Below are 16694 nucleotides of genomic sequence, written 5' to 3'. Positions count from 1 at the left end.
AAACAGCTTAGCCATGAATCACACTTTGTAATATCTGTGTTTGGATATTACAAAGTGATTTTATTAAACAAAATGGCCTATTAAGGTTAAATATGAGCTAAATATGATATTGTAGTCCATTCGTAAGAGTGTTTTGAAGTGCTTATTTTACTAGGTGACCTCTGTGAGGCAAACATACAAAATGCTGTATGCTATCTGTGAGGCTCATATGCAATTTCTTAAATCCAAATCAAATCAAAACAAAGCTTTTTTTTTATGCAATGTAAATATACATTTCAAAACAATTCATGGCAACAGTTGCCAAGTCATGATGATGTCATGGGCTCCATTCCCCAAATTCCACAGTTAGGTTTGATTTTGAACACTTCAAGACAAACTGCAGACAAAAAAACTAAGAAAAGCAGTCACAAAACTCAAGATGAGTGAAGAAGGCCAGCTGCCATACAAGTCGAGCTCAGTAAATAATGAACTCTGTTTGGAGGGACAATTTTGTGATGCAATCATCAAAGTGGAGGATGTTGAATTTCCGGTCCACAGGATCATCCTATGTAACTGTACGCCGTACTTCAGGTGAGTTGCTTACCTGATAATGTGAAGGACAGTTGACTGATTTATACCTGTGAAAAATGTAATTCATGGTCTTAGTTGGTGAAACAGTGCCAACCAAAAGGAACAGGTTGAATCATAAAACTTTTCTGATAGAAAGACTTTGTCACGGTCAACTGACAGATACACCCAAAACATAATGCAAACATTTGCAGATTTCATCATTACCTTCACAGAGCTCCAGATTCCACTTCAGTAAATGTGCCATTTAAAAAGCACTGTGAATCACTTGGTGATTGTGTGAAGTCTAATTGAAGTGTTTTATTAAGTTACATTAATATCTTCCCCACTGTTATTGAGACAGTAAGACACACCAGACTTCCTGATACTAAAAAGGTTGAACTGTGTTATACAGTTATACGCTGAGCAAAAGTTTTGAGTTGCCTCTCATTTTTTTATATTTTGCTTTGAAACAGATGATTTTTTAAAAGTCCACTTGAGCAATAGTTCTGTGTTTTTTTGAAGACTTATAAAGGTTTGGTTTGGACATTTTTCACCCTTTTTAGTCCAGTGCTTGTACCCGATCATTTTCAGAGGAATGGTTTCCTCATCCTCATCAGAAATGGTTTCATGGTTCATGTAAAACCTGTTAAAACCAATAAATAAATGTTAAGAAAAAAAAAGAAAAGAAATGGTTGTGGAAGGGAAACAGAGACTGTAATTAAGCAACATGCACTGGAACTTCCATAAGGAAAGGAAACAGACTGAGGTATGCCAAATTACGCAATAACTAGACTAAATATCAGGGTAAACTGGCCCTATGGAGTTGATTTCAATATTTGTCATAGAGGTACAACAGTGAGTGTTTAGAGTTAACTTTAAAGCACGGTGGAGGCTCTGTCATGGTGTGGGACTGCATTGTGTTTGGCAATAGCTTCATAAACATGCTGCCAATGTAATAAAGACATTGAAAACCCAACAATCAAGTGCACTAAACATGTACAAACTCTGTTTTGGAGTTACTTGGAGTACTTGTGCATGACATAGTTTATTATCTTGTTGCCTCCACACCTTTTAATATTCTCTACTCTGTCTCCATCTCTACCCTCAGGGCTCTTTTCACCCACTGCAGCGACCCAGACAAACAGGTCTTCAACATACCTGGCTTGTCTTCTGAGATGATGGCACTCATCATTAACTTTGCATACACCGGCTCAGTTTCCATAACGGGGGAAAATGTAGTGGAACTTCTCATGGCAGCTGATCAATTCAATGCAATGGACATTGTGAAACTCTGCTCTGACTTCCTCGGGGAGCAACTGTGCCCAGAGAACTGCGTTGGCATTTGGCAGTTCACAAAAGTATGCTTATCACCCGAACTACGCACCAAGGCCTACCACTACATCATCAGTAACTTTGAGCAGGTTGTTCTTGAGGAGGAGTTCCTGCACCTAACTGTGGAGGAACTTGCTGACATCCTTGATAGAGAGGACCTCAATGTGTGGGAGACCACTTTGTATGAAGCGCTTACAAAGTGGATTAGCCATGTACCTGTACAACGGAAACAACACCTCACCGCTCTGTTGTCCAAGGTCTATAAACTTTCATTACTACATTTAGTTTGGACTTAAATCTTCAGCATTTAAGTCATAGATTGAGTCGATCCATCTGGGTATAAGGATGCTTTAATATCTTGAGATTTTGCTCTTTTCAGGTGTAGCCAAACCACATTTAAGAAATTCTCTTCAAGAGCATTAAAACCGTATCAGATCTCTACACACATACTATAGAATAAATTATATTTATTAAGTATAGTTGCTAGGGCTATGACTAAAAACTGTCCCTGTTGACGAAAAGGCTAATGGTGTCTGACTTTGGTCGCTCTCTTGCTAGCAATAAGAAAATTAAACAACATTAGGAGCATTATCCTAAAGAAGCTTGAGTTTACTAAAACTGATGTAGTTGAAATTCATAGTCACATTCTCTTCTGTCATCTCTCTATAGGTCCGACTGGGATTGATGACGTCAGACTACCTAAAGGACAATGTGCTGTCTAGTGAGCTGGTGGAGGCCAATTCTGAGTGCCTGTCCATGATAAGTAATGCCATCTTAGACATACATGATCTAGGAAGCAGACCCTTCATGTCTGCCTTGTATCACCCTCTTGCTCGTCCCCGCCTGCCTCATTCCATCCTGCTGGCCATTGGGGGGTGGAGTGGTGGTGAGCCAACTAACGGCATCGAGGCCTACGATTGCCGGGCTAACCGCTGGGTCAACGTAACGAACAACCTCGAGTGTCCTCGTGCTTATCATGGAGCCGCCTTCCTCAACGGGTACGTCTACTCCGTTGGTGGCTTCGACGGGGTGGAGCATTTCAACAGCGTCCGTAGGTTTGACCTGACCACTCACGCCTGGAATGAGGTGGCGCCCATGCACTCCCGCCGCTGCTATGTGAGCGTGACTGTGTTGAACGGGTTCATCTATGCCCTGGGAGGCCACGACGGGCATGTACGACTCAGCAGTGCAGAGCGCTATCAACCTGAAATCAACCAGTGGAGTCTTATTGCACCGATGCACGAACAGAGGAGCCACGCCAGCTGCACAACACTTAACAACCGGGTGGGTGAAGTAAAACAGTAGCAGAGAAATAGAGTAGGGTCTAAGGCACACAGGCCTAGAGACCTGTCAGCAACCTTTGGTAACAACCAGTTGCTAGGGGAAAATGTGTACTCCTCAGCTGGTTAGGCAGTGGTTGTATGAAAGACTCTACAGATTTCTACAGCAAATAGTTTGAGTATTTGCAGTAAGTCAGAGTACTCCATGCAAACCTCAACAGTCTGCTTACAACCAAAGGAAACACAAGGAGGCTTGTGGTGCAAAACCTTCCTGGTTACAATTTCACAGTAGTGACAGCCATCAACCTCCAGCAACCACTTGCCAACCAGTCAGGGAATACACATTTTTACAGTGAAGCGAGGTGCAAGATAGGTCACAAACTGGTTTCTATGTTCATGTTTTCAAATTTAAAAGTATAGTTTAAAAAGTTGAAAAATATACTAATATATATCTATTTTGTTTCTAACTGATCACAAGTGCATCTTTGCATTTATGTACAGTACTTTATTTGAGTTGACTTGTCAACTAAAATATAACAGATATTAAAAAAATTGTAAAACACACACATTTGTTAATTGTCATATTTTTCAGTTGGACACTTGGGTACTGAGTATCGGTCTTACTTCACAAATGATGTGGAAACATTTCACTTACAGGTAACATTGTTTCCAACTGAAATCTAAGAAATGTAAAAATTTTTAATGTCCCTTTTTTGTTTTCAGATTTACATTTGTGGTGGACTCAATGGCAACGAGTGTCTGCAGACAGCTGAATATTACAACCCAGAGAGCAACCAGTGGACGATGATCAGTCCCATGAACAGCCGCCGCAGCGGGATAGGTGTCATTGCATATGCGGATCATGTCTTTGCAGTAAGACCACAAAGTAGTGCTGACACTCACGTAACATACAAATCAAATCTGTAATGTGCTTTGATCAGCAAGGCTTAACACAGATTTGGCTGACACAGAATTTGGCTAACTTTGTTTTGTATTTATCAATGATCAGATTCCTATCCTGACCACAGGTTCAGAGAAGGCATTCTTACTCATTCTATGTATTAATTTAACTGATTAGTGATGTTTCTGCCTCTCTTTTTTTTTTCATGTGCCTCATTCCCAAAATGTTGTGTCTTTGATGATTTCACATTTCACTCAGTACAACAGAAATACTTATTCAAAACCAACATTGTCATCCTCATCGTTCCATAGAGGACATATGTTAGAGACAATTTCAAACTTATCCTGCAATACCTTTAGAAAAATGAGGGAATAAGCCAAGTGATTAGAACTCATCCTCTGGGGACGGTAGGCCTTTTAGCTGTAAATTTATCTTGCTATTTGCCTTAAAACCACTTATTTAGTTGTTTTGCAGCTGCACCCTTTGGTAAAAAGCAAAGATTTTAGTCTCACCTTCTGAGACACACTTCTTTATTTAGCTAGCTACCGTTTAGTATTTATTTTCTATTCAGACTAAGTCTCTATTCAAAAAAAGGAAAAGTTATCATCAGCAGAATGCAGTGACCTTACCCTGGTGCTGACCTCAGGGTCTTTGATCAGGCTTATAGGCACTTATAGCCTGTCAGGGCTACTTTAATCTGTTATAGGAAGAAAGGACTGGAACTCAGTGTTCCTTTTTGGACTAAAGGCAAAAGAGCTGTGAAGACATTTATACTGAAAACACAAATACTTTTTGTCGAGGGCTATTCATCTTTGTTGATAATAGCGTGGTGTAATAGACAACAGCACTTTAATAGCTGTAGTTGAGGCTTGAGTGAAAAAAGGTCTCATACAGACTTCCACAACAGCTGGCTTCTACTTTATTTTACTTTCTCCTTTTAATTCAGAAGTCATTTTCACACACCACTGCACCCTGATCTTTTCTAGACATTCCCAACAAATGCGGGCCTGTGAAAATGCAAATACTGGGACGTTAATGGGCCTTTTTTAAACAACTTTTATGTGTAAACTCCATATAACAGCATGAGAATATGTCAGGTAGCTGTTCGCTTTATCCAGGTAAAACCCTAAACCAATCAGAGTATTTCCAGTAGTCAGATCACACCTAAGGTAAACAATTTCCTTGTATCTGCTACATATTAAGGGCAACTTTGGACAATATTGCAACTTAATTCTTCCGTCACTTTCTGGAGTATCTGTGCAAAAGCAGCTAAAGACATATAGCAGGTGCATTTTCTTACAGGGGTACGGTGAAGCTGGTTACACTTACATTCAATCATTTGAGCCACGTATTTACTTTTAGGTTGGTGGCTTCGATGGAAACAACTATCTGCGCACCGCTGAGGCTTACAACCCGCATACCAACACGTGGAACCTCGTGTTCTCTATGCTGACCCCCCGCAGCAACTTTGGCATTGAGGTAATTGATGATCGCCTCTTTGTCGTCGGGGGTTTCAATGGCTTCACCACCACTTCGGACGTCGAGTACTACACCGCTTTAACCAATGAGTGGTATGAGGCGTGCGACATGGATATTTTCCGCACAGACTTGAGCTGCTGTGTGATGTCCGGACTTTCCAACCTGACTGAGTACACCTTTCCTCGTGACTTCCTGCCACTTGAGGATGTTCTGAAATTAGCAATGGAGTCACCAGAGTCCACGTAAAATCTTTAAAGTGCAGTACTGCCATGTGTCAACATCTGAGTCTCGAACATGAAGGACTGAAATAAATCTTTAGAGCATTAAACTGCTGGTGAACTGGACATTTTATGTATGTATCTCAAAAACTTTCAGTAGGAGAGCCTGCACTGTAGATACTGGGTTTTATTAAGAGAATGCAATTGCAACAATAACAAATTGAAAAGATTTTTTCATTCCCTGTAATGTATGGCTGCTGAGCAGCCATACCAGACATGCACACAGGGTGACCAGATCACAATAAGCCGCATGTCGGACTTTTCAACTCTTGCTAGGTAAACACCATAAGAATAAAGGGAAGTTTTCACTCTCCCTTGTTATTTCAGCTGCGGTTCTGTCTGGTAACAGTCTATAGGTTTGAGTAAGGATGTATCCAATATTTTACAGTTGTACTAGCCAATACCCAATAAAGCAATTCTTACTTTTATACCAAACTAGTCAGTCTCAGCTTAGTCAATTTACTCTTTCACAGTAGAGCCTATTTTCTGAATAGTCTTCTGTCTAAACTCAAGATTAAAGAAAAAAAAAAATCTTAAAATTAACTAAAAGCGAGGCTGTCTCTGCACTGCACAAACCAAACACAAAATGTCGGCATGTTAGCCAATATTATCGTGCACCCTTAATTATAACACTGGGCTAACCTGGCCAAATTACAAACAAAAATCAATCACAACCAACATGGACTGTAGTAGCCGTGGAAGGAGAGAGGAAGTCCTTTCCTATAGTCCATCTGACCATATTGGCTTTACTGGCCAATAAAAGCAGTCCACTCAGCCATGCTCTTCTTGTAAGATGATGTGAGATCTCTCTCATGGATTTTGTCCAAGAGAACCTCCGTCTGTATGACGGAAAGCAGAGTGGCTACACACTTTGGGTATGTAAGGTGAAGGGTGTAATAGTAGGCCATAAGGTATAAAGCACCCTCGGTAACCAAGTCTTTTGGAAATGTGGTTATTGGCACATCTCCTACCGCTAGGATGCAGTTGGATGGACTCACAATCAGGACTGGGCAGGAGAGAGGACGTTTCATCAGATAGGTATTAGGGTCTTCTTGGTCCTTTAACACATAACACAGACATACTTTTGTAAGGATGATGCACTTTTGTTTCAAACACATAACTAAAGCTAATGTAACCCTGGTAAGATTTACAGCAATCAGAAGTACAGGGTTCTTTGAATGCATCGTAGTCCTTGTCTGATAGTTTAATTTCCGGGCTTGCCCTGAAGGCACCATCTGCAGCTCCGTGCGCGTGAAGGTGTGGTGTAGAGGAAAAAGGACGGCAAGGGAAAACTCCATGCTGCCGCGGAGCACGGTTTTTTCCAGTTGAAAGAGAGGAAAGAGGTTTAATTAACATTTGTGAGAGAGCTGTCGTTAGCGGTGAACCACAGATGGGTACCTACCTGAAAGGAGCCGGAGTATTTCTTTGAACTTTTTGAACTATTCTGACTGGTTTTTTTTTTGAGGTACAGTTCCATGGGTGCCAAGTGAGGAGCTGGTATCGTGGGTCTAAGACACTGTTGCTGCTGTGGAGGCCTTCTCTGTGTCAGGACGCCGACACGTTGATGCCTGCCGTACCAGGAGGGCGGTAGGGAAAAAAACAAAAGGAAGCCCACCTGAGAGATACCTTATCATTTTCTTTGCTACTTTTTCTCCGCCTGAGATTCAGGTCGTTTTCAGTTCTTAACCCAGGACAGTGGGTAACTGAATAAACTGACACCATAAGGAACTGGACACTCACGTGCTATTTTCTTTTCTTTTTCCTTTTCTTTGGGGTGTTGAAATATTGTGTTTCTTGTCTTACATCTATTTTGATTGTTTCAATTATTTTTGTGATGCATTTGAGATGGTTACTGCATTTGAAGGTATCCCTACATTGAGGATGAGCAAAGGGAACTGATCCAAAAGGAAATATATAAAGCAAACTTTGTTTCATAAACCTGTGGTCGTGCGTGTTATGTGGGTTGGAAGTCTCATTGCTCTTACAGAGTTGCTACCGCCAATCTCCTTCCCAAACCTAGATTCGGATATTGTAGACATTGCACTTGGGCGAGCAGTATAGATCATCTCTTTATAGATAGAGGGACACACGTCCAGGTTACATAAAAAGTGGCGAGCCAGCCAGGAGATTGGTTAATAGTAGCTTTCTGATCTTCCACCCCACACTACGCACGTTTGAGATTTTTGAGATTTGTTCCACTGAGTCAGGTATGGATATTTGCAATCGTTTTGAGGTTAATGGTCAAAACTCCCTGTATGTAACAGGTATAGGACCAGAATACACAGATGAGGAAATAACTGCTGTGTTCAAAGTTAATGGAGATATTTCCAAATTAGTGAGGATCCCTGACGAATCAGGACAACCAGAGGGTAGAACCCTGGTCCAGTATGCATCTGACAGGTCTATCTCTAGAATCGACCCCATTACTTTGGGTACCGTACCAAGTCCAAAGGACCCAGCTGTGATGTGGTTTGCGAGGACCATTAGAGATGTTTGTCAGGAAGTGGTGGGGAGGGAGATAGCTTGCAGATACCTGGACGAACTAAAGTCTGTCGCAGGCAGTGGCAGGAAAGGTTTCTTGAATGTGCTTCAGGAGGAACTGCATGGGAACCAGGGCACATCACATGACGTACGCAGTAATGCTACACAGCCCTATGCAGCTCAAAATGCTAACACACCTAATAATGATCAAAATGAGCCTGCAGAGCCCACACATGTTTATAGTGCATCTGCTAGTTTACCAACGAGCCCAGTCCACATCAGTGAGGATGTTTTTAACCCCCCCCCCAGATCCAGAGAGTGATTGTGGAGCATGTCATCCGAAGTGAGTCCACCACTTCACCATCCCCACAAATAAGGTTGCGCACCTTCTCTGGGCGGATGCCAAGGCCAAATGGTGAGGTGGACTACGAAACATGGCACACCCAAGTTGATCTTCTCCTTAACGATCCTTCCTTGAATGATGCTCACAAGGTGAGAAGGATTCTTGAGAGCTTGCTGAGTCCAGCAGCTGATGTTGTGAAGCCTCTTGGCATCTCTTCACCACCAAGTGTCTACATCACTCAACTTGACTCTGCTTTTGGTGTTGTGGAGGATGGAGAGGAGTTGTTTGCGGCATTTCTCGGCTCTAACCAAGATAGTGGAGAGAAGCCATCAGCATACTTGAACAGGCTCCATAGCCTCCTCACAAGAGCAATTTCTAGAGGGGGAGCCTCAGCTGGAAATTCCAATGATCATTTGCTCAGACAGTTTTGTAGGGGCTGTTGGGATCAGAGCATCATCATCGGCTTACAGTTAGAGTGCAAAAAGGGAAATCCACCAACATTTCCTGAATTCCTCCTCATGCTGAGAACTGAGGAAGACCGCCGTTCCACAAAGCTAGATAGGATGAAAAAGCATTTAGGTGCTTCGAAAGCTAACATGTATGCCCACCATGTTTTTGATATGCCCTCTTATGACTGTGAGCCTGTCCCACTGACTAACTCAAAGCCGAATGAGACATCAAAGCTTGAAAAGAAAGTAAACGAGCTAACTAAACAGTTGGAAAAGCTAAACAAAAAGCCACCGAGCCTCACTCATGATAGTAATCCTCCCCTAGTGGTAAAAGCAAAGCGAGATGAAACCTCTGATATTGAGAACAAGATAGCTGAACTGACAAAGCAAGTTGAAAAACTAGCACAAAATCAGAGAGAGAGTACTGAAAAGACCGACTGCTTTGCAATCAGTAGTAGTAACATGAAGAGGGGCCTTAAGGTGCCTGGAATGCCGAGGCCGTGGTTTTGTTTTAAGTGTGGGGAAGACAACCACATTGCTGCTCATTGCTCGAATGAACCCAACCCAGCACTGGTTCGCAAGAAAAATGCAGAACTCCGGGAGAGGCAGGATAAGTTTTTAGCTCAGCAGGCTGCTTCCCCATTCACTTTAAACTAGTAGCAGCTCCTGTAGTGGGACGTCCAGGAGCTGCAGTTGATGATAACCCCTGTCCCAACAGATCAGTTGATGGTGCTGGAACACAGAAGAAAGTCATAACCCACACAATGACTGAAACCTACCGTTGCACAGAGCGATCTATACCTGCAGGGCTTGTAGGTCCTCGTTGTGCGGCTTCTGTCTTTCTTGAGGGTGTGCAGTGTGAGTCCATAATGGACACCGGCTCACAAGTTACAACAGTGTCCGAGTGTTTCCATAGGAACCATCTGTCTCACTTACCTATACATCCAATTCATGCCCTTCTTGAAATCGAAGGAGCAGGTGGACAGCAGGTCCCCTATCTTGGTTACATAGAAGCGCGTGTCACTTTCCCGCTGTCTGTTTCTGGCAGGAAAGAGGAGCTAGTCGTGTTAGCACTTGTGGTGCCAGAGTGTCAGTTCAACAGCAGGACCCCCCTGTTGATTGGTACCAATGTGTTATTACGACTTTATGAACAAGTACTTGAACAGGATGGTCCAGAGGTTGTTTGCAAACTCTTCTCTAGAGATTTTGCAGTGATCTTCCAGCATATTGCCCAGATCCATGACCTCAACAACCATGCTCATCCTGTCAGGTTACATGGTGGAAACCCCATCACCATCCCTGCAAAACAAAAGTGCTGCATCACAGGTGATGTCAGGTTGAAAAGGAACAGTCAGACCACATTTGTGCTTGAACCCAATGAACATCACAGGTTGCCAGGTGGCGTGTTCCTTGAAGCTGCTCTGATGGACATTCCATTTAAGTCTAGCTGCAAGGTCCCGGTCGTCCTGCGCAATCTTAGTGACCATGATGTTACGCTGCAGCCAAAATGCATCATTGCTCAAATATGTGCAGCTCAGCAGGTCACATCACTTGGACCAGTGAAAGGTGACTCTCATCACAATAAGCCTGACAGTGACAACCTCGAGTTCAATCTTGATGATTCACCAATATCTGAACAATGGAAAGATCGTATCATCACCAAGCTTAGATCTATTCCAGAAGTCTTTGCTGTGGATGACCTGTCATATGGTCACACCACTGCAGTGAAACATCACATCAGGCTACATGACGAGACTCCTTTTAAGGAGAGGCCAAGGCCTATTCATCCCAGTGACAGGGAGGCAGTCAAGGAGCATCTTAAAGAACTGCTTGATGCAGGAATCATTAAAGAGTCACAGAGCCCTTTTGCATCCCCAGTGGTCTTGGTCCGGAAAAAGAATGGTTCTATCAGGTTATGCATCGACTACAGGAAGCTAAATGCTCGAACCATCAGAGATGCATACGCTCTTCCGAACATTGAGGAGACCTTTGCTGCCCTTAGCGGTGCTAAATGGTTCTCCGTCATGGACCTTAAATCTGGTTATTACCAGGTTGAGATGGCCGAAGAAGACAAGCCTAAAACCGCTTTCACGTGTCCCCTCGGCTTCTTTGAATTCAATCGCATGCCTCAGGGTGTCACGAACGCACCAAGCACTTTTCAGCGCCTTATGGAAAGGTGTGTCGGTGACTTGCATCTCAATGAGGTATTGGTGTTTCTGGACGACTTGATTGTCTTTTCAGACACATTGGAAGAACATGAAGCACGACTCATGAAGGTGCTGAACCGTCTTAAAGATTTCGGTCTAAAGCTTTCTCCGGAGAAATGTCACTTCTTTAAGACGTCAGTAAAGTATCTTGGTCATGTCGTGGATGCACGAGGAGTTCATACTGACCCTGACAAGATATCCGCCTTGAGAGACTGGCCTCGTCCTTCAAATAGGAAAGAGCTTAAATGTTTCTTAGGCTTCGCTGGGTATTATCGGCGGTTTGTCGAAGGATATTCCCAGATAGCCAAACCTCTTAATAGCCTGACAGCAGGCTACTATCCACCAAAGAAAAGGGGCAAAGTGTACAAGAGGGAACGCTTCACGACTCTTGTGAGCCCTAATGCACCGCTCGGTGAGGAGTGGACTTCGGAGTGTGAGAGTGCATTCAGAACCCTGATCAAGAAACTGACGTCTGCGCCCATCCTTGCTTTTGCGAATCCACAACTACCATATGTTGTACATACTGACGCTTGTCGCGATGGATTGGGGGCAGCGCTCTATCAAGAGCAGGAGGGGAAGCTCAGAGTTGTCGCGTATGCCAGTCGAGGTCTTTCCAAGAGCGAGAGAAACTACCCTACGCACAAACTCGAATTCTTGGCCTTAAAGTGGGCCGTTTGTGAAAAGTTCAGTGATTTCCTTTATGGGTCAAGTTTCACTGTGCTTACCGACAACAACCCCCTCACATACGTCTTGACATCTGCGAAGTTAGATGCTGCTGGTCATCGCTGGTTAGCCGCTCTTTCTACTTACCAGTTTACCATCAAGTACAGAGCAGGGCAGGCCAACCGCGATGCAGATGGGTTATCCCGGCGGCCTCAAGGTCCGCCTCTTGAGGATGAAGCTTTCACTAAAGAAAGAGAGAGAATAGAGGACATGAAAAAACGGTTCATGGAAGCAGGAGATGACATGGATCATGAGGTGTTCTCTGCATTATGTCAACGTCATCTTGTGATGGTTAAAGATGAACGTCACCCTCATTCAGAGCAGCCTGTCATTGCGGAGTCTCTTGTTGTCGACCCTTCTGTAGTGCCTGATGTTTTCGATGAGGGCACTTTACCATCCATGGCTAACTCTGACTGGTGTAATGCTCAAAATAATGATCCGTCTCTCTCACGTGTCATCACCTTTGTGAGGAGAGCTGTAAAACCCAGTTTCAGAGAGACAAACCTTGAACATCCCGATGTCAAACTTCTTTTTAGGGAGTGGAAAAAACTTGAACTCAGGGATGGTGTCCTGTACAGGAAGTGGTCTGAGCGAGGCGAACTGGTGTATCAGTTGGTCTTACCCGAACAGTTCAGAGAGAGGGCACTGCAAGGAGTGCATGATGATGTTGGCCATCTCGGTTCTGAGCGTGCACTTCAGCTTGCTCGTGCCAGGTTCTACTGGCCGAGAATGGCCAGAGACATCGAGGAGAAGTGCAAAAAGTGCGAACGCTGTTTCAGGCGGAAGGCTGTGCCTCAGAGGGCCGCGCCTTTGGAAAACATTTCTGTTACTTATCCACTTGAACTTCTTTGTATGGATTATCTATCCCTTGAGCCGGATGATAGAGACACGAGAAACATTTTAGTCATCACCGACCACTTTACAAAATTTGCTGTGGCGGTGCCGACTAGGGATCAGAAAGCCAGAACTGTTGCGAAGGCTTTATGGGAGAACTTTATTGTTCACTACGGGTTCCCCAGTCGTCTGCTCAGCGACCAGGGCAGGGACTTTGAGTCTAAGACGATCAGAGAACTCTGCACACTGATTGGAGCAGACAAAGTTCGTACCACCCCGTACCATCCCCGGGGAAACCCAGTGGAACGATTTAACCGGACCCTCCTTGGTATGCTAGGGACCCTGGAAGAAAGAGACAAATATCATTGGAGAGATTTTGTCAAACCTCTGGTCCACGCATACAATTGCACGAGAAACAGTACAACAGGCTATTCGCCTTACGAACTAATGTTTGGTAGGCAGCCCAGACTGCCAATTGATCTTGTCCTGGGAATCCAACCTGATATGGCAAGTCACAAGACCCACTCAGAGTATGTCAAGGGCCTTCGTCAACGCCTACAGGAGAGCTACTCATTAGCTGCTAAAAATGCCAAGAAGATGGGAGAGAAGAACAAGGCTAGGTTTGACAGGGAGGTCAGGGCAGCTGAACTCTTAGAAGGGGATAGGGTCTTAGTGAGAAACGTGAATATCAGGGGGAAACACAAACTGGCAGATCGGTGGGAACAGAAAATCCATGTTGTTGTCAGACGGATTAGCGACAGTCCTGTTTATGTAGTCAAACCTGAGACAGGGGAGGGGCCACACCGTACGTTGCATAGAGACCTTCTTTTGCCGTGCGGGTTCCTACCTGTAACTGAGATCAGAGAGCAAAGTTCTTCCACTGACGCATCGAGGAAAATGAGACTGAGGGGCAAAACAACAAAAGGCGTGCAAGGGGACACTGATTGTCAGGAGGACGAGTCGTACAGTGATGAAGATGAACTGTATCCTAATACATGGATGCCAGAAATCATCACGAAGGGTCCTTTCCTGCAGAGGGAAGGAGGCTTCAATGAGCCTCAGCCAGTTTCCAGGGTATTAAACCCAGACACCCCTTCTTTTGTGCCCCAAAGTTCCGCACACTTACCTGAAAGACCTACTCACGAGCTTCAACCAGGAACTCCTTATGTTAGCTCTGAGAATAGTGGTTCAGTTACACATCCTACTTCACACTGTAGGACTCCGGACCATATTGTCATTGATATTCCTGAACCTGATGTGACACAAATCTCACCTGATGAAGAGAACACAGATCTCATCACCACAGACCCTGTAGTTGCAGACACTGACAATGTAGTATCTGAGAGTCAAGAGTCCGAGAACGCAAGTGTCCGGCGTTCTACTAGGGAGAGACGTCCGCCTCGGAAACTCACCTACGATGAGCTGGGGGAGCCTTTAACCTTGGCCATTAGTTCATTCTTTCAGGCTTTAGGGGCTGCTATTTCACATGTGTCTGTACCGGTAGGGGCAGGTATGCATGCTGGGACTCATGCAGTCTAGAGGGGGAGAATGTAACCCTGGTAAGATTTACAGCAATCAGAAGTACAGGGTTCTTTGAATGCATCGTAGTCCTTGTCTGATAGTTTAATTTCCGGGCTTGCCCTGAAGGCACCATCTGCAGCTCCGTGCGCGTGAAGGTGTGGTGTAGAGGAAAAAGGACGGCAAGGGAAAACTCCATGCTGCCGCGGAGCACGGTTTTTTCCAGTTGAAAGAGAGGAAAGAGGTTTAATTAACATTTGTGAGAGAGCTGTCGTTAGCGGTGAACCACAGATGGGTACCTACCTGAAAGGAGCCGGAGTATTTCTTTGAACTTTTTGAACTATTCTGACTGGTTTTTTTTTTGAGGTACAGTTCCATGGGTGCCAAGTGAGGAGCTGGTATCGTGGGTCTAAGACACTGTTGCTGCTGTGGAGGCCTTCTCTGTGTCAGGACGCCGACACGTTGATGCCTGCCGTACCAGGAGGGCGGTAGGGAAAAAAACAAAAGGAAGCCCACCTGAGAGATACCTTATCATTTTCTTTGCTACTTTTTCTCCGCCTGAGATTCAGGTCGTTTTCAGTTCTTAACCCAGGACAGTGGGTAACTGAATAAACTGACACCATAAGGAACTGGACACTCACGTGCTATTTTCTTTTCTTTTTCCTTTTCTTTGGGGTGTTGAAATATTGTGTTTCTTGTCTTACATCTATTTTGATTGTTTCAATTATTTTTGTGATGCATTTGAGATGGTTACTGCATTTGAAGGTATCCCTACATTGAGGATGAGCAAAGGGAACTGATCCAAAAGGAAATATATAAAGCAAACTTTGTTTCATAAACCTGTGGTCGTGCGTGTTATGTGGGTTGGAAGTCTCATTGCTCTTACAGAGTTGCTACCGCCAATCTCCTTCCCAAACCTAGATTCGGATATTGTAGACATTGCACTTGGGCGAGCAGTATAGATCATCTCTTTATAGATAGAGGGACACACGTCCAGGTTACACTAAATTACAACAAAAGTTGAGGTTCTGAGAAAACACATCTGAAATTGCTACTTTTAATTATTCTCGATGGAATTGCTGTTCACATCTGTCTAGCCTTCCTGAAAAACAGAAAACCAAGGCTACATTTAATTAGGTATCATTGAGGTGATAAAAATGTGCTACCACGTAATGCATCCATGTTTGTATTTACTGGTCACAGAGATCTAACCTGTGAGAACCCTCATTCCAAAAATGTGTTTTAGGTGCCTTTTGAAGGCTTAGAACATATAATATGTGAATATAAAATACTTTGGCACTCATCAGAAGCATTTTTTAATACTGTTGTCCCAAAAAGAACAAAAACAAAAAACAACTACTACATTTTACACAACTCACCTCAAGGACATGCACCAGAGCCTCACTCGCATCCCGTGCCCTCTTTGGAGGAGCAGAGGTGGATGGGAAGAGTGATGGCAGCACATGTAGGATCTCAAGAGCCTGTTCAGCTATACAGAAAAAAGAATCATCATCTCATTACCACACTTAAACAAAATCCTCAAGCATGTCCAGCAAAATCGCTGGACATGCTCGTAGGCAAGAAGTGAAGCAGCACATGGCGGGGAGAAATGAGGGGTGAGAACAGACACAATTTTGCACCGGAGGTTTTCGGGAAGCTTTTATTTTGGTATTTCCGTTGATTCGTACAATAAATTTGCATATTAGCCTAAACATTTAGGTTTAACATTTAACATTTAGATTTAAATATAATATTTAGATTTAATATTTAACATTTAGATTTAATATTTAACATTTGATGAAAAGTTACAAATATTTTACTAAATGTTGTAAAAAATTACTCGAAAAAACATGTTTTTGTAAGGTTTTGAGCTAAATGTGGAAAAATGTTGCCGTTAATTTCAGCATGTTTCAGTTTACAAACGGCGCCCCATAATTATCAGACTATTTTTGCCGATTACTGCTCACAATTTCTTTGTATTTTGACTTCAAACAACATTTTTTTTTGCGATTAAGTGTCAACAGAGATACAGAAAAGTGGTTACACCTAAAAAGCAAGGTCACTGAAGGCAGCGGTGTGGTTGTACAATGGTGCTGTAACCTTGTCCTGTCACCAGGGGGCGACGTCAAAATATCTGCTGTTGTCTTGTTGGCCCTTGGCTTACGGTGCATTCCAGATTGAGTCGGAAGTCGGAATTCCTGAGCTCCCAGTAGTAATTTTCATCTGGAACTCCCCCTCAACTAGTATTTCCTTCTTGGAAAGTCAGAGCAGGCAGCCTCAACAATCCAAGATGGTGACAGAGAACATAAACATAATCTGC

General features: G+C 43.6%; 1 protein-coding gene across 2 annotated transcripts; it reads left to right on the top strand.

Annotated features, from left to right (window-relative positions):
* The first annotated feature begins 298 nt into the window (after positions 1-298).
* LOC147300618 (kelch-like protein 10) lies at positions 299-7757 on the top strand. 2 transcript variants are annotated; one of them, XM_086285075.1, is made up of 5 exons: positions 299-570; positions 1658-1907; positions 2551-3165; positions 3885-4034; positions 5425-7757. In XM_086285075.1, exons 1-5 carry the CDS (start codon positions 419-421, stop codon positions 5785-5787), a joined length of 1530 nt encoding a protein of 509 aa, XP_086141201.1. In that variant the 5' UTR covers positions 299-418; the 3' UTR covers positions 5788-7757. The 2 variants fall into 2 exon arrangements, with proteins under 2 accessions (XP_086141201.1, XP_086141199.1); XM_086285073.1 differs by having other exon boundaries at positions 303-570; positions 1658-2138.
* The last annotated feature ends 8937 nt before the right edge of the window (positions 7758-16694 follow it).

This window comes from Aulonocara sp. 'chitande type north' Nkhata Bay, unplaced genomic scaffold (genome assembly GCF_057382095.1).
Source record: "Aulonocara sp. 'chitande type north' Nkhata Bay isolate Kocher_YH1m ecotype deep benthic unplaced genomic scaffold, A_spYH_male_GT1.1 unmapped_scaffold_23, whole genome shotgun sequence".
In the NCBI taxonomy this organism is placed as follows: domain Eukaryota; kingdom Metazoa; phylum Chordata; class Actinopteri; order Cichliformes; family Cichlidae; genus Aulonocara; species Aulonocara sp. 'chitande type north' Nkhata Bay.
This window is presented reverse-complemented; position numbering and strand designations above follow the sequence as displayed.